The sequence below is a fragment of the Pleurodeles waltl genome, chromosome 4_1, assembly GCF_031143425.1.
Source record: "Pleurodeles waltl isolate 20211129_DDA chromosome 4_1, aPleWal1.hap1.20221129, whole genome shotgun sequence".
Taxonomy (NCBI): domain Eukaryota; kingdom Metazoa; phylum Chordata; class Amphibia; order Caudata; family Salamandridae; genus Pleurodeles; species Pleurodeles waltl.
Window position 1 is genome coordinate 996,535,693 of NC_090442.1, and position 16,019 is coordinate 996,551,711.

The 16,019-nt window shown below is 43.6% G+C and overlaps 1 protein-coding gene across 1 annotated transcript in view; it reads right to left on the minus strand.

The window, feature by feature from the left end:
• Positions 1-4,962: 4,962 nt before the first annotated feature.
• The window catches only part of SLC26A4 (solute carrier family 26 member 4), a 177,707-nt gene continuing 166,650 nt past the window's right edge, over positions 4,963-16,019 (minus strand). The window contains exons 19-21 of the mRNA XM_069229830.1: positions 13,720-13,865; positions 12,555-12,638; positions 4,963-8,491 (exon numbers count right to left, since the gene is read on the minus strand). Of these exons, the coding sequence (XP_069085931.1) occupies positions 8,468-8,491; positions 12,555-12,638; positions 13,720-13,865 (254 nt within the window). The 3' untranslated portion in view covers positions 4,963-8,467. The remainder of the gene's footprint in view (positions 8,492-12,554; positions 12,639-13,719; positions 13,866-16,019) is intronic.

The following is a 16,019-nucleotide window of genomic DNA, read 5'->3' on the forward strand; positions in this document are numbered from 1 at the left end:
ACTTTGTGTACGATTGTTGAAGCTGCACGTATCCCACATAATTCAGCCCAAGCAACTGAGTTAATAGCCCTAACAAGAGCATGTACAGTATCAAAAGGAATGAAAGTGACGATCTATACCGATAGCCAATATGCGTTTGGTGTGGCCCATAGTTTTGGGCGTTTGTGGAAGAAACGTGGGTTCCTGACCTCGCATGGAACTAAAATACAGCATGGTCAGTTGGTAAATGAGCTCCTTGATTCACTTACTTTACCGTTGCAAGTTGCAATTGTGAAGTGTAGCGCACATAAAAAGGTGACTGATGATGTTGGTCGTGGGAATGCATTTGCTGACGAGGTCGCAAAAGAAACGGCAAGGAATGTGATGAGCCGAATGTATGTCGCGGGCCCTGCAAGATGGATTGGTGATGTTGGAATGTGTGAAGACACGATAGAAAGCGTGAAATCGATTCAAGCTGAAGCCACAGAGAGAGAATTGAGTGTGTGGAGAGAAAGTACGGGTAAATTGGATGCGAATGGTTGTTGGGTCGAGTTGTCAGAACATCAAAGATGGTTGCTACCCGATGCGTATGTACTTGCAGTAGTTACAATGGCTCATGGAATGGCTCACATCAGTGTGAAAGGGATTTGTAAGTTGTTGGCCCTAGTATGGCAAAATGCAGGAATTCCCAAGTGCGCAGAAAATATGGTTAAAAATTGCATGGTATGCCTGAAACACAACCCTGGTAGAGGAACCCCAACTCCAGCTGGTCATTTTGCACCTCCTACGTATCCGTTTGAGGTTTTGCAGCTAGATTTCATCCACATGGAGAGGTGCAACAACTTAAAATACGTACTCGTTGTTGTTTGTGCCTTTTCAAGATGGGTGGAAGCCTATCCCCTAAAAGACAATACTGCGCTATCCACAGCCAAAGCCCTTGTGAAAGAGTTCTTCCCTAGATTCGGAATGCCGAGAATGATCTGGAGTGACAATGGAAGTGAATTTGTGGGTCAAGTGATGAAGAAAGTATGCGAAGGGCTAGGCATAAACCAAAAGTTTCACACTGCAAATCACCCCCAATCAGCTGGATTAGTGGAGTGCTATAATGGCACTCTAAAGCTAAAATTGGCCAAGATACAAGCGAGCTCTGGTCTCAAATGGCCTGACGCTCTACCCTTAGCACTCCCATCAACCAGAATGACTGTGCATTCACGAGTGAAACTTAGTCCTTATGAAATAGTCTTCGGCCGCCCGGCCAATATATGGGGAGTGCCCAGGCCCAAGAAGTTTAGCGAGATAGAGCATCCTGTTTTGCTTGACTATCTGTATGAATTGACGGCTAAATTGCGTGTTTTACATCAACAGGTCCACGACACCCTGCCTCCGGTCTCTGAATCTCCAGGTCATCCCATTGAGCCTGGATCCTGGGTTTTAATAAAGAACTTTCAGCGAACCAAAAACGAGCAGCCCAGGTGGACCGGACCGCACCTCGTTCTTCTCTCCACAAGATCAGCTGTTCGAGTAGAAGGGAAGAAACACTGGATCCATGGGACCCATTGCAAAAGGGTACCCCTACCTCTGCCATATGACCGGTGGGTCCAGGAAGGTGTCGCCGACTCAGAGACTGAAACCGTGCCACGTTTTCTGCCTTTCAGCGATGCACGAATAAAAGGAACACTCACTGAGAAAGAAAGTGATGACATTTTACAATCAGCAGTATCACCGTCAGTTCGATTGGACACTACAGAACCTGAACTCCTTTTTCAGGACCACACGATACCTGGGACTAACCGTTATAATCTACGACCAAGAATAAAGGACAAATAAAACAGTTTACTTTTCTTCCCTTTAGCAAAGTTCTCCAATATGGAAAATTATTTTTGAATGACTTTTTGTTTTTTTTTGTGTTTTTCGAACCTCCATCCGGATTCAGCTGTAGGATCGTGGCTGAAAAGACTTAGGGGGGTAGCCTGTGGACACAAGGTCTACAGGTCTGGTTTTTTCTAGGGCGGCCTGGAACATTCAGAACACTCCTAAGTGAAGTAAACCAACCGCCACAAACGGCAACGGTTAGAGGATGGAATCTTTCCAAAATGGAGAACATGTTGAAAGACTGAGTTTCAAGAAGAGAATATGTGAAACGATAACCAGGAAACGGTTTTTGCTGCTGTGCATTTTTATATTATTTAGTATACTTATGTTTTTTATAGGATATATTTTATTCTGTTTTAACGTGATATTGGCACCCACTACCTCGTCTACATCTCCTCCTTCCACTGTTTCCCCACATTCTTTTCAACTCCTCCCTAAACATGAATCTGCTAGGAGACTAGAGTTCATTAATAACTCCTTCATCCAGCTTTTGCACCAACACCAACTAGTGATAAATACAACTAACTGTTGGGTGTGTGGCCTTATGCCTCACACAGCAGATAAAGGTATCCCTTATCTGATCCTGCCTTTCAGCCACAATGGTTCCGTGTGGGCATTCAGAACGATATTCATCTATGCACACTACCCCCTACGTTTTGCGGAAGACAACCCTAAGAAAAATGCTTTAGTTAAAGGTATCATAGACATGATGAAGGACAATATCTTCTACGAGACTATCCCCAGAGATGAGACAATAGCATATATAGGATGGAACATGACCGGATATGAAGCCACAATGAGTGAGAAACAGCAAGCTAAGATATCTTCCCTGATTTGGGTTGTACCCCATCAGGGTCACCTGTGTCTGCAAGGTACTGGCAAGAATCCCAGAGCTCAGCTAGGGGAAAGCGTCTGCACTGAGACATATGTCTTCGCATCTTAGACCTCCCCTCCGCTCTTGGCAGCTAAGGGTACCTATTTCATCTGCCATGATAGAGCCTTTACATGGTTGCCCCCTGACTTTTCGGGCACATGCTTCGTTTCGTTCCTGTTGCCCCCTACCTACACAGCAGCGGCAGATTACCACAAGACAAGGATAGTTAGAGGCGTCTTCAGTGAAGAAGACACTGCAGGACAAGAATTTGGGGACTTCGTAAAGGGTTTTCTGCCGATCTGGGGACAAATAAGTAACAGCAGGAGCATAAGGCAATTGATAAGAGTGGTTGAATCCACCGTGGCTGAAACCGCTGGTGCCCTTGGTAACTTGACTGCTGAGCTCCAGTCGGATCGTTTTATGACCCTTCAGAACAGGGTCGCATTAGATGTCATACTTGCAGACCGGGGTGGAGTATGTACATTGATCCAATCGAGTTGCTGTGTTTTTGTCCCAGATAACGCTCCAACAGTATTCCAGGCCATCTCCAAACTGCATAGAATTTCCGAATCTATTCATTTAGATAGAGGAGATTGGTCATTAATGGGATGGTTCTGGGAACTGATATCAGCATGGGGATGGAAGATACTGATGGTCATTGGGATGATCTTGGCCATTCTTTTCCTGTTCTGTCTATGCGTGCAGTGTGCTCCTGCGATATGTGGCCTCTGTGTTACATCATGCATAAGGAAACCTGCCCCAAGAGGCAAGCTAAATACTAGGATGATGTTACAGCAACATCTCAACGACTTTAGAAACATAGACCTGGACTCAGATTAGCATGAGAATAGGTTTATTGCCTATGTAAGGGCAAAAGGAGGGTTTGTGGTTCTAAAAATTCTGGACCCATGTAATTTACTTTGCCACAGCAGTACGATTTTAGTATCAAAAGACCGATAATGACTAGTACACTAAGCATGAGCATTTTCGCTCAATTCCAGCAGCGTTTTCACCTCGAAATCGCCATTTTCGTCCTGCACTCGTGGCTCCCATTTTATACACGGCAGCCATTTTTAAAAAGTTGCCCTCACATAGGCTTATAATACAGTCAGATTTGATTCCAAGGACACGAACACCTTGATTGACTTTTCTCTGACCTGGGCAAGCTGGAACCATTGCCTCAGGCCAAACCTGTTTGGTCAGTCCCTCTCCCAGTGGCCGAATCAGATAGCATCAAGGCACAACATGCCATAAAAACTTTATTATCGCTCACACACCCTGCCTAATCTTGCTCACACCTGCACCTGCTCTTTTCTTCTTCTTACTTTACAAGGGGGAGGTGCCCGTTTTTATTGGGGGTCCACACTTATCTGATGTAAAATACTAGGCCTTGCCGGGTAATTTATTATGGGTTGGATGACATGAAATATGAGGTTTCATATTGACACTGTTTTTTCCTTTGTAGTGAAAACATGTGAATGACCAACCAAAATGTCAAGAATGTTTGCCTGAAGCTTAAAAAACTGTATATAAGGAAACCTGACTTTGCATTGAAACACAGTCTCCTGAGAACATACAAACCGTGCTGTTGTACTTCTAGGACGCTTGTTACTTGGTTGCAGCCAATAAATTCGATCTTTGACTTCACCTAGAAGACTCTGAGTTTCTGTGGTCTGAATCAGGAAAGTACCCGAGGTCTTTGGGTGTACCCTGGCACCGCTGGGTTACCGGATCAGTACCGGTTCTGAAAAACCCAGTACCTCAGACCCCCACTGAATCATCATGGGAATCCGGGGACCCCTGCCTGAGTCATTACTAGAAGCTGGGGACCTAATTTGTCAATGTTTGTTCATATTTTTTTATTTTCTAGGCTCTCGCGGACCCCCTGAGAAGGCTTCGCAGACCCCCAGGGGTCCCCGGACCACAGGTTGGGAACCACCGTTCTACGGGATTTAGATTTCGTCAGAAGGGGTATCCATCACCGTTGAGACTGGGTAACCCGTCCCCTGAGTTTTAAATCAGGCCCTAAATCATCATGGTGTCTTCGGCTGGGGCTTCCTAAATACGTGTGTGCATTCTAGAGCTTGAACATAAGGAAGAGGGGGGAGGGGACTGATTTCGTTTTATATGGCTTTTCCATGGGTGCAACTAGAATACGGGTAGGCTTTGACTTATCTTACAGAGTTTCGTCTTTCACAAAACTTTGTTGCTGCATTTGTTTGAAAGAAAAGTCCAACTAGCGTTTCCACACAGGTTGTATTTAATTATTTGTACAGAAAAGTCTATATAGTAGAACAGTGTCAAAGAAACTGCAAATAAAAAATAGAAAAACATAATGTGCAATTTGTTTCCATATATTGTTACTGTACTTTATTTCTTCGTTGATGTAAAGTGCCTTAAAAGTATTGTTCTTTTCCCAAGTTATATAAACATACTGCTTTTGTGAAGTTCTATCTCGATTAGTCAAAGAGAGGTACATGGTTCTTTGTTTCAGTTTTAGAAACAGCGGTTATTTTACAGCGCTGCCAAACTGCAAGACTGTGGCAGCAAACACTGTACAGAACTATTATTATTTCCTATAAGAGGTTTAGGACTCAGAGATACAATATACTTTTGAATGCCAAGCTAGATTGGTTTCATTTATTGTCCGGTAGCAGAAGCTATAAATCACCCAGGCCCAGAACAACACATTCACCTTTCACCAACTAACACAGCAGTTTATGAAAAAAAGCTTTACCTTTCGCACACTACATGTATTCACCCAACAATCACACCTATAGATACAGTTGCAGGATTACATAGGTTTTCCCAAGGTCTGACCAGAAACTGTTCAACTAAAAACAGTCAACGAGCTTTCCTCACACACAAATCTAGTGATTGACTCTTGTTTTCAGGGTCCAAAGTTTAAAGAAAAAACAAAAAAAATGAATTTCTCCTGAAGCTGGGTGGGTTCTCATGCAGCTGTCTGATGTGGTTGGCATTTGTTAAAAAAGATTCTACACAAATTGATGAGACTTTAAACTAACCTGGCAATCAACAAATGCGCCCATGTGAGTGGAGAGCCATTCCTCTGGTCGGGCTATAGTTATTTCATCCAGTCCTGCCTCAGTGCAGGGCGGAGGGACCGTGCTGGGCCCGCTCAAGGGACTCAGGCAATATCAAGAGACAGGAGCACTGTGTGTGCTCCTTTGTTTTGCTTTTTGGAGTCTGTGTCCAGCACTTGTGTTGCTGCCCTGCACCTCTCCCCGAGCAAAGTTTCCCTTAGCCCTCTCCCCTGGAGTGCTTGTAGTAGTCGGAGAGGGAAGAAAGGGAAGAAGATAGGAAGAGACAGAAGGGATGTAACTTCAGTGTGAGAGAGGAAGGAAAGAAGGAAGGGCGAAAGAGAGCGAGGGTAGGAAGAATGGGGAAGAAGGGTGCACAAGAGGAAGGACGCAGCGAGGTAGCACAGAGGCAAGGAAGGAAGAAAGAAAAGAAGGATTAGAGAAAGAGAGGGAAGTTATGGAGGATGGAAGGTACGGAAAGAAAGAGGATGAAAAAGAAAAAGAAAACAAAAGAGGGACAGGGGGACGACAAAACAAAAGGGGAAGTAAGGAAGCAAGGATGGAAGGAAGGAAATGGCAGACGTGGCTAAAGGTAAGAGACAGAAAGGAGGGAGAGCTTGAGAAGAAGATAGAATAATGGAGAGAAGCTGAGAGAGGACACATTCAAGGAGGGGATAGATGGGAAGGGAGAGATGAAGGGGTAGAGGGAGGGTGGAGAAGATGAGGTAAAGGGGCATGGAAGGGTACAGGGCTGGGAAGCACGTAGGGCGGGAGAGTAGGGTGAATGAAGGGAGGGAAGGAAAGAGGAGGGTAAGGAAGAACTTTATTTCAAGCTGGTCTGGTGTGGATATAGACACGCGTGTTGTCTGGAAGCAGTACAATTTACATGCCGAGAATACATCATCCTTACTCTGAACCTTCACAACGCCACTGCAGGACGCCTTCTATGAGTGCTACTGACCACTTCTCTGCAAACTGGAAAAACACGTACTGCCTGTGCTTTAAATGGGCCGGTACGCTTCGTGATAGGAGAGTTTATTCTTAAAGTCCATAAATCTTAAAATCCACTGACAAGGGAAAAAATGTAAATTGAGCTTACAAATATTCTCATAGGAGTCAAGCCAGAGGGACGCCCCAGAAGTCAGTCTTATTTGGTGAGTTTAGGGGGCGCACAAAAATCAGTTTGATAAGCCTTAGGAGTTAGTAAATTTGCACTTGGTTCCGACCACTTCCTCTGACTTTGTGAGGGTGCGTGGGGCAGCCTAGAGCGTAGGATCACAAAACAGCAAGCTTTGCCACCACTCTGGTGCTGCAGAGGATCTGTCCTTTGGTGGGGACAGGGCAGCTAAGGCCTCTCGCTATGAGGGTTGCATTCCTCTGACAGACGTTTGTGCATAAGCTCTCCTGGTCTCACTTTGGAACGGCTCATGAACTCCATGCATGTGTTTGCTGCACCCTCCAGCCCAGCCCCTGCAAGAACCACAGGGTCTCCTCTTAAGCCTAACTTTCCCAGGGGGCACTCTCATTTTCACGCTTCTGCCTGCTTCCATGACGGAAGCTTGTGCAGTGCACACGGGACTTGATCATTTCCCAAGACCCGCCCCATCAGCTGTGGATCTGCCCCTATTGTTGTGAGGACATTGACTCTGCACACACGCAATCGGTCTCACTGAAGGGGTAATGGCGAATGCTTGAGGCCCGTCTTCTAAAACCAACTTTTCCATGTAATAGGACAAACTGGTGCTACTGCCGGGTGTGTATCCTATGCTGTTTGTATTATACTACTCGGATGTTGCCTAGATCTGGCCCAGGAGACAAAGAATGTGTGTATTACAAATAAAGAGAGTGTTTTACTGGCCTCTCCCTTACCGTCCTCTAATAAGTACACATGCTGCTTGTCAGATAGTACTCCATGTTGAAAGTCGGGTGCCAGCACTACCAGGCCCTCATAAATGCTCCCTTAAATATGTGTAGTTCTCTGCTATGTCGCTGTTAGGGAATGAGCCCCCTGGAACCTTCCCCATCTACATCACACTGAAGTATTAACAGATACGCCCTTTGTCAGTGAGATGAAGACACACTTGCTCTTGAACCAACTGCAGCAACTTATAAACTTGCAAGGACAAGGCCCTGTATCATTGGCACAGCCACCATGAATGTGACGTGGGTCACTGTCACAGAGTCTTCAGAATCCATAGTTATTTGCTTGTCCCAATTTAAAACATAGTTGTTCTAATATTAGTGTATAAATTGTGTGCCCTTTTGAGAAAGATAATGTTGTCAGCAAAATGGAAATTCTAAATAAAAAAGAACTATTTTACATACAAAATGGGTGATTTTTGATCATCAAAGTTCTAGAACTGATCTGATAAGTGTTGTTTCCAGTATACTGTTAGAAAACAGGCTCTAAGTACATAATACAGGTAATACCTAAACCCGCTGTATGAGCTTTAATTTCATGAAACAGGCCCACTGGATGCTGTTGTAAGGGTGATGATCATAAGCAGATCGGTAGACACTGTCCAAAACTAAATGTTGTGGAAATGTATCTAAATCAGAGACTTAGATGCATTTTCTGTTCACCAACGAAGTACCGATGAAGTGAAAAGAGCTTGATAATTAGTTGAGACAGAGTCCATTGCCGCGAAGAACCACAACATCTTCTTCATCCACCCCACATGCATGGATCCTCGACCTCTCTTCACGAAGCCAGTCTGCGCATGGCCTGTGATGAAAAAAAAGTTAAAAAGAAGTAGTTATAAAATTTTGAATGGTTTTAGATTCAATTTCTGATCCATGTTCTCCTTTTTCTCTGAAACAAAATAAACTACACCTGAGCTTTCACTAAGACTATGGGGGTTATTACAACTTTGGAGGAGGTGTTAATCAGTCCCAAATGTGACGGATATACCACCAGCCGTATTAAGAGTTCCATAGGATATAATGGACTCATGATACGGCTGGTGGTATATCCGTCACTTTACCGTCACTTTTGGGATGGATTAACACCTCCTCCAAAGTTGTAATAACCCCCTATGGTCTGCTCCACCAGGAGCTGCAATGATAGAACATGCCTTACTGCTCTTAGCAGTTGTGTGTCCACCCTTGGAGCCTTAAGATGGTCTGAAGAGAACCTAAGGAAACAACTGTGCCTACAGTGGAACCAATCGATGTATAAGACATGTTAGTGCCCTTAGCAATCGTGTGACAGAACCTCTGACACTTAAGACCTTCTAGAAGGGCTATGGAAACAGCTAGCTCTCGATTGGCAGGAACCACAATTCTAGAAAGCAGGTTAACAACCTGAGCACTAGTGTATCTACACTGCTGATCCTTAAACCGGCCACATCTGCCCCAATATGAGTCGCCGTGCCATAAAATGTTACACTTGCAAATATTCTAACAAAACATGGCTCTCTTAAGTGTTCCAGGAGCGCTCCTGGAATTCTCTAAGAACTTCATAAATGGTGGAAGCCCGCTCCAAACATAGAAGTAATATGAAAAGTGCAGGTTTCTAAATCAGACTAAAAATGATGAAGAGTCTGAAAAATGCTTCCAAAAGGATCAAAATAAAGTCTTGCAAATCCAGCATAAACTAGGAAAATTAACATGTGCACAATATTTTACATTTTTTAAACTGCAAGTCCACTCTAAGTTAACTGAAGCATATGACTTGTGTAGCCAAATTATGCTTCTAAAAAAATCAGTAATTAGCAGCTAAATAATCATTACGTGAATCTGATTCCATTTGAGTTTACCAGCTAGTTCATGGAAAGTCAACTTTAAAAGTTTTTTATGTCCTCTGAGCGACCCTTGCTTAAGTTCTTGTAACACAGTGATTCCTCATACTATAGCTCTGTTCATAAGTAACTGAGCGTAGTAAATGGTTTATGCTTTGGGCAACTTTTTAATGATAAATAGATCAATGTTCTAACTGGGTTTCCCACTCAGCAGCTATTTGAGGGGAAGATCCGGAACAACCAATCCTGCATTGTTCACGCAAGCGGAACAACGCTTGCCTGAACAATGCAGGCCTTTTTCTCTGCCTTAACCATGCATGTGCTGAACAACGCACATGCGTGGTTAAGGCAGAGAAAAAGGAAGTTCCATTGGGAGAGGATGCGGTCAGGTAAGTGGGTCTGGGGCAGGGTTGGGGGGAGTTTTTAGGGGCAGGGGCGGCGTTGGGAGTGAAGGGATTGGGGTGGTTAGGTAAATTTATTTTTAAGGGGTGGGTGGGGGGGTCGGGTTTTTAGGGACGGGTAGAGGGCCAGGTTAATTTTGTATTTGGAGGTTGGGGTAATTGTGTTTTTAGGGTGGGTGGGATATTAGAGGTGGGGGTCGGGGTAATTTTGTATTTAGGGCGGGTGTGGGGGTTGGGTTTTTAGGGGCAGGATGGGGGTTGGGGTAATTTTGTATTCAGGGCGGGTGCGAGGCGGGTTATTAGGGGTGGGGATAATTTTGTATTTAGGGCGGGTGGGTTTTTAGGAGTGGGGGTTGGGGCAATTTTGTATTTAAGCTGGGTGGGGGTTGGGTTTTTAGGGACGGGGTAGGGGGTTGGGATAATTTTGTCTTCAGGGCAGGTGGGGGTTGGGTTTTTGGGGCGGGGTGGGGGGTTGGGGTAATTTTATCTCCAGGGCAGGTGGGGGGTCGGGTTTTTGGGGCGGGGTGGTGGGTTGGGATAATTTTGTATTTAGGGCGGGCGGGTTTTTAGGGGTGGAGGGTTGGGGTAATTTTTTATTCAGGGTGGGTGGGGGATCAGGTATTTAGGGGCGTGGGTGGGGGGTTGGGGTAATTTTGTATTCAGGGCAGGCGGCGGTCAGGTTTTTAGGGGCGGGCAATTTTGTTTTTAGGGGTTGGTTGGTTTTATTTTTGGGGGGTGGAGTCGGTTTTAGGGCTCAGGGTGGGTGAGGGTATCGAGGTAGTTTTTAAAGGTGGGGGGGTCGGGTACTTCTGTTTTCAGGGACGGGGTGGGGGGTTGGGGTAATTTTGTTTTTAGAGTTTGGATTGTTTTATTTTTGGGGGTGGGGTTGGTTTTAGGGCTCTGGGTGAGTGGGGGGGTATTGGGGTAGTTTTTAAGGGTGGGGGGTCGAAGTACTTCTGTTTTAGGGTGGGGAGGGTGGCATGCGACAACCACGCATTCCATTTCCACACATGCCTTTAGTAGGCATGCCTTTACAACGAAAAATTGTTGTAAGGGCATGCGTGGAAACAACGCGGTCGTTGTTCCGATGGCATTGTTCAGGCATGCATTGTTGCAACATGTGTGGTTCTATCATCCAACCGCTATTTGGTTCTGAATTTTCGCAAACAGGTTTCTTACTTCTGTTCTCCTCCATTTTTAAATTACCTTCAACCCCTGAAAAAAGTGAAATGTAAGGAGGACCAGGACTGTAGCCTAGTGGACAATTACAGAAAAAATGGTGCAATATATATATATTTTTTTTTTTGTGGGAAAGTCAAATTAAATACAGCTATTGCTTTGTACTTTTGCCACTGTGACAAATCTATAGAATTCAGTTCCTTTGCTTCTTTGATTTCACTTTCAGTTTCTATGGCTGCAGTCCACAAAATAGAGAACACCATAACTAACCAAAATGGTGGAAGACATACTATGGGCAAACGTAGAGGAGGATGAGAAGGACAAATCTGCTTAAATGTCACCTGGTTCTGTAATGCAATGCAAATCAGCAGTAATTCTACTGTGGTGAGGTGCCAGGTCTACTACTTTTGTGTTAAAAGGCAGCAGTAAAGTCATTGGAAAGGCAGAAGTACCCAAAACCAAAAGATGATCATCTACCTTTATATTTAGAGAATTCCCAGTGTCATGGAAATATGGAGGAAACTGCAGAATAAAAGTATCTAAAAAATATATCCGTCGTATGCAGAAAAACATCTAGACACTGTGCCTTTTCTTAGCAGGTTCCTAGGTACACAATGGACACCATTTCGAGTTTAGTCAAAATTCTGATATAGCCGGTAACAGGATTGCTGCCACTATCAGGATGTTGAGTAGGAGCAGAAAACTTGAGGTTTTCACTATGTGGCAGGCAAAGGTAGGGAATCGGCTCAAAATGGCCAAACATGCACAAAAGGGATCGTTGTTTTATTATCGAAACACCTATTCCTGCACGCTTTTCCCCATTTCTAAGGGGCAAATTTGTAATCCCCTGGTATTCCTGCAACCTGGACGTACCTGCAGTAGTATCCCTGCATAATTTAGAATGTATGCCTATTTGTCATTTACCACTGTTTTTGCTTTGTCCTTGTCTCTAAAGGAAATCACCCTCCTCAGTAAGGGACCAGGAGCCAGTCCCTGAGATATGGAATGTTGTTACTTATAGTGTACCTCCACTGTAAAGGTACATTTGCAGTTTTTTCACATATTGATGGATATTCCACATTAGCAACGTTGAATGAAATCCCCCCTGTGTTTACTCCTAATCCATCACATTGGGAGACAAGTCTGAATATGTCTAGTTTGCCTTCACCTTCGTACCAGAGGTTCTTTAGAAATGGCATTTCTGTTAGTCAAACTTCAAATTGTGCCTTAAAACAATTAGATTGTTAAAGCTATACAAATCCCCACTTCTTTTTCTCACTCCAAAATCACCACGAACGCCACCAGCCAAAGCTTTTTGCGACCTTAACACAGAGTGCTGGATGATCATTCTAGAGTGCCTCGTTTTCCCGTATTCCGACGCCACACTGTTTACTACCACATCCTGTACAACACAGTGAACACAAATAACACAAATTCAGTTAATATCAAGGTACGTTGAATGAGATACCTCTTCCTGAGCATCAAGCTCGTTTTCTGAGGGTTCTAGACCAGTGAATTCCAGTGGCTCCTTGGATTCTTGCATCAGTGATATCTAAACATTAAAAGAAGAGCATGACAGAATTAGTAAATGCAGAAATACAAAAACGTTTGCACAAGAAGTACTTTTTGAGATCCATATTTTTGTCACCCCCACTTCAGTGGGGTGATCTTTAACACGTCCTGGCAATTTACCAATCATTCCCCTGGGTCCTAAAACTTACACATTGTCTTTTTCTGTATTCAGCTAAGGACTACATGTCCAAGGAGCAAAACATTCTAAAATAAATATAAGGATTGGCTGACGCTAACCCAGAAGACATGGGGTCAGTACGAAGTCAAAGATTCAGGGCCATATTTACAAGTCCCTTGCGCCGCCATAGAGTAATTTGTTTTATGCTTAGGCGGCGTTAAGGAGGCCTTTCTTCCACACCGTATTTACAAAGTGGCGCAATGCGTGTATTGCGCAACTTTGTAAACCCTTGCGCCACATTATGCCTGCGCCAGCCATAATGTATGCAAGGGGCCAGGGCGTTCAATTGCAGAGAGGCCCAAAAAAATGGTGCATTAAAATTTACAGCATTTAACTGCACCATTTTTTCTGTAATTTTTAATGCCTGCTCAAAACAGGCGTTAAAATGATGCACCCATTTTAATCAATGGCCTTCCCTGTGCTTTGCTGCGCTAGCATCAACATCTTTGCTGCTAGTGCAGTAAAGCGCAACAACAGCATCAAACATTTTGACACTATTGTCCTAACGACCACCATGGTGCGCAGTATTATAAATATGGTGCAACCATAGTGTCGTAAGGTGGGGCAGAGGCGACACAAGAAAAGTGGCTCATCGCAAAATAAGTGGGACACCGATCTGCCACTTTCTTGTAAATATGCCCCACAGTGAGGGAAGATGAAGGGATAGTTAAGAGGGTAGATGGCTGTGGTTAGAATAAATTGTGCACTTTTCAAATCATATTATTGGAAACTGTCTCAAAAGGACATTCTAAACATTTATGAGAGGAAGCCTGCTCAATATACAGATGGCAAAAGGGGGTGTTTCATACCTGGTCCATGAGTCTGTAGTAACACTATCAGATACTCTTTTATGGAGTGGCAGAAGAAAGGGCAGCCTTCTTACCTTCTCAAAGATCGGATCCTCAGTGTCTCGGAACATGTTCTGACTCTGTATGTAGAGGACCGCATCATGAACAGTCAGGAAAAATATGTCATGCTTCAAATCACCGTCGAAGAAGTGACAGGCTTCAAATTTTTTTAATACTTCATCTAAAAGAAATTAGATATTTAAGGAATGTTACGAAGCAGTATTACCGAGTGGACCACGAAACATAGAGCAACAAAAAACAATTCTTTAATAAATATTTTGCAAGTTTCACTTAATTGATTTGGGTTTTTATTTTCAATGTACAACAATAAGCATGAGCTCATAATATTGCTCTAGAAGAAACTACATAATTTAAAGATGGTCCTGACAAAACTAAAGGGACCTCAGCTCCCTGGTTGTTTTTAGCATTCCTAATAGTTTCCCTGAATATTGTAAGTGTTTTGTTTCATGTATCAGCTATTGGGATACATTCATTAGACAATAGGGTGCTCTTGTTATTTATAGAGCTGATGATTACATTTGTTGGCAGAGGGTGAAGTTTCAAGTGCTTGACTGACAGTGCTGAGGACTAGTCCTTTTTTTGGAGTTTTATATAGCGTGAGCTCGACCTGAAGGTATTGAAGCGCTTTACATGAGCACCAGTTACATTACACAAGGACATATTCATTATTGTAGGCACAGGGAGATTAAGAGCCTGATTTAGATCTTGGCGGAGGGGTTACACTGTTGCAATGGTGACAGATATCCCATCCACCGAAATCTAAATTCTATTGTTTTCTATAGAATTTAGATTTCAGCCGACGGGATATCCATCACTGTTGTGACCGAGTAACCCTTCCATTGAGATCGAAATCAGGCCGTAATTGATTTGCCCAAAATCACAGGATGTTGAGCCAAAGCCAGCACTCAAACCCGGTTCCCCAGTTCCAAAGCTGGCATATATGGCTGTTACTCCACATCCTCTCCTTGATCGTAACTAGTTAGTATTGGAAGGGATTCCTTGTGATGTGATTTGTTAACCATGCAGTGAGGAAGAGCTTTTGTTTCTCAAGTTATGGGACACCATTTACAATGTACACTTTGATCCTAGGATGGGAAAGAGAGGAGATTGCAAACACAGGTTACTTTTGTGGAAATATTATTCTATTACTCTGGAATCATGACCTACTACTAAATTGACTGTGACACTGCTTGTGAGTCAGCTTCTCCCACTTTGGGACGGGTAATGAGCATTTGGAAGTGGTATGGGTGACTGACTGTTGGATGCAACTCAAAACACCACTGCAATGAGAGGAATTTTCAGTTTTTACCACATTTCTCCTAAAACTTTTTGACATAAATGTGTGTTAGTAAGAGAGAAAGAGAGTAAGCCAGTCTCACACCCATAACCTATAGAGTTAGGATATTGTTCACTATCTCTGATACAGCTTTACTTTATTTTGTTCTGGCAGTTCCAAAGGAAGTTAGAAAGCCAGCAGCTGTGGTGCTATTTCTAATCAAAAGATGCATGGCCAAGACATGGTTATGAGGACTGTCACCTAGACTGCCTCACTGGATAAAGGATATAAGAACCTGCAATGAGTGGCAGGAAACAAACTCTGCGCTTCAACTTGTTTCGTCATGCTAGGTCCCTTAAGAACATATTTAATCAGCATCGGGGAAGGCCAAAATTGATATTCTACATATCATTTAAAGTAAAATCCTCTTTGTGCAACCTAGGATTGGATTCTTGTTTTAAGTGTGCCAACATGCAGATAGCACTTGATACTCAGATCTGGCATTCTGACATGGTTTAATCTAGTGTGGTAATAAGAAAACTAATAAATAAAATCATTTTAAAAATGCTGGACAGTATGAAACCTATCCTATTCGTTCACTCACTGCTTTTGGTACATGGGATAATCACAAAGGGAGTAGGTCACTTGATATTCAGTGAGCTCAGCAGTGGAAGACATGCAGACAAATCTATCATCAGCTGATCCTCCTTTGAGACCAGTCCTCAAAGTCTCCGGTCAGACTTTAAAACACAGTCCATAACAAGAAATTTTGTTCAATCACACACCCAACATGTATGTATTTTTTTTAACTCTTCGGTACTATGCTGTACTAGAAGGTTTTTCCAAAGCTAGTTCCTTCTTTAGGAGCTGATCAAATCCGCTGGCCCTTTAATTGTGGGTGAGCTAATGACTAGTGTCAGTCCTCTGGCGTCTGAGTGCTGTCCCACTGTGGTGCTGTAGAATATGGGGACCAAATGCAATTGGTACATAGACCAACATAGCAGGGGTGCATGGGCACCGCAGGCACATCATTTGGAG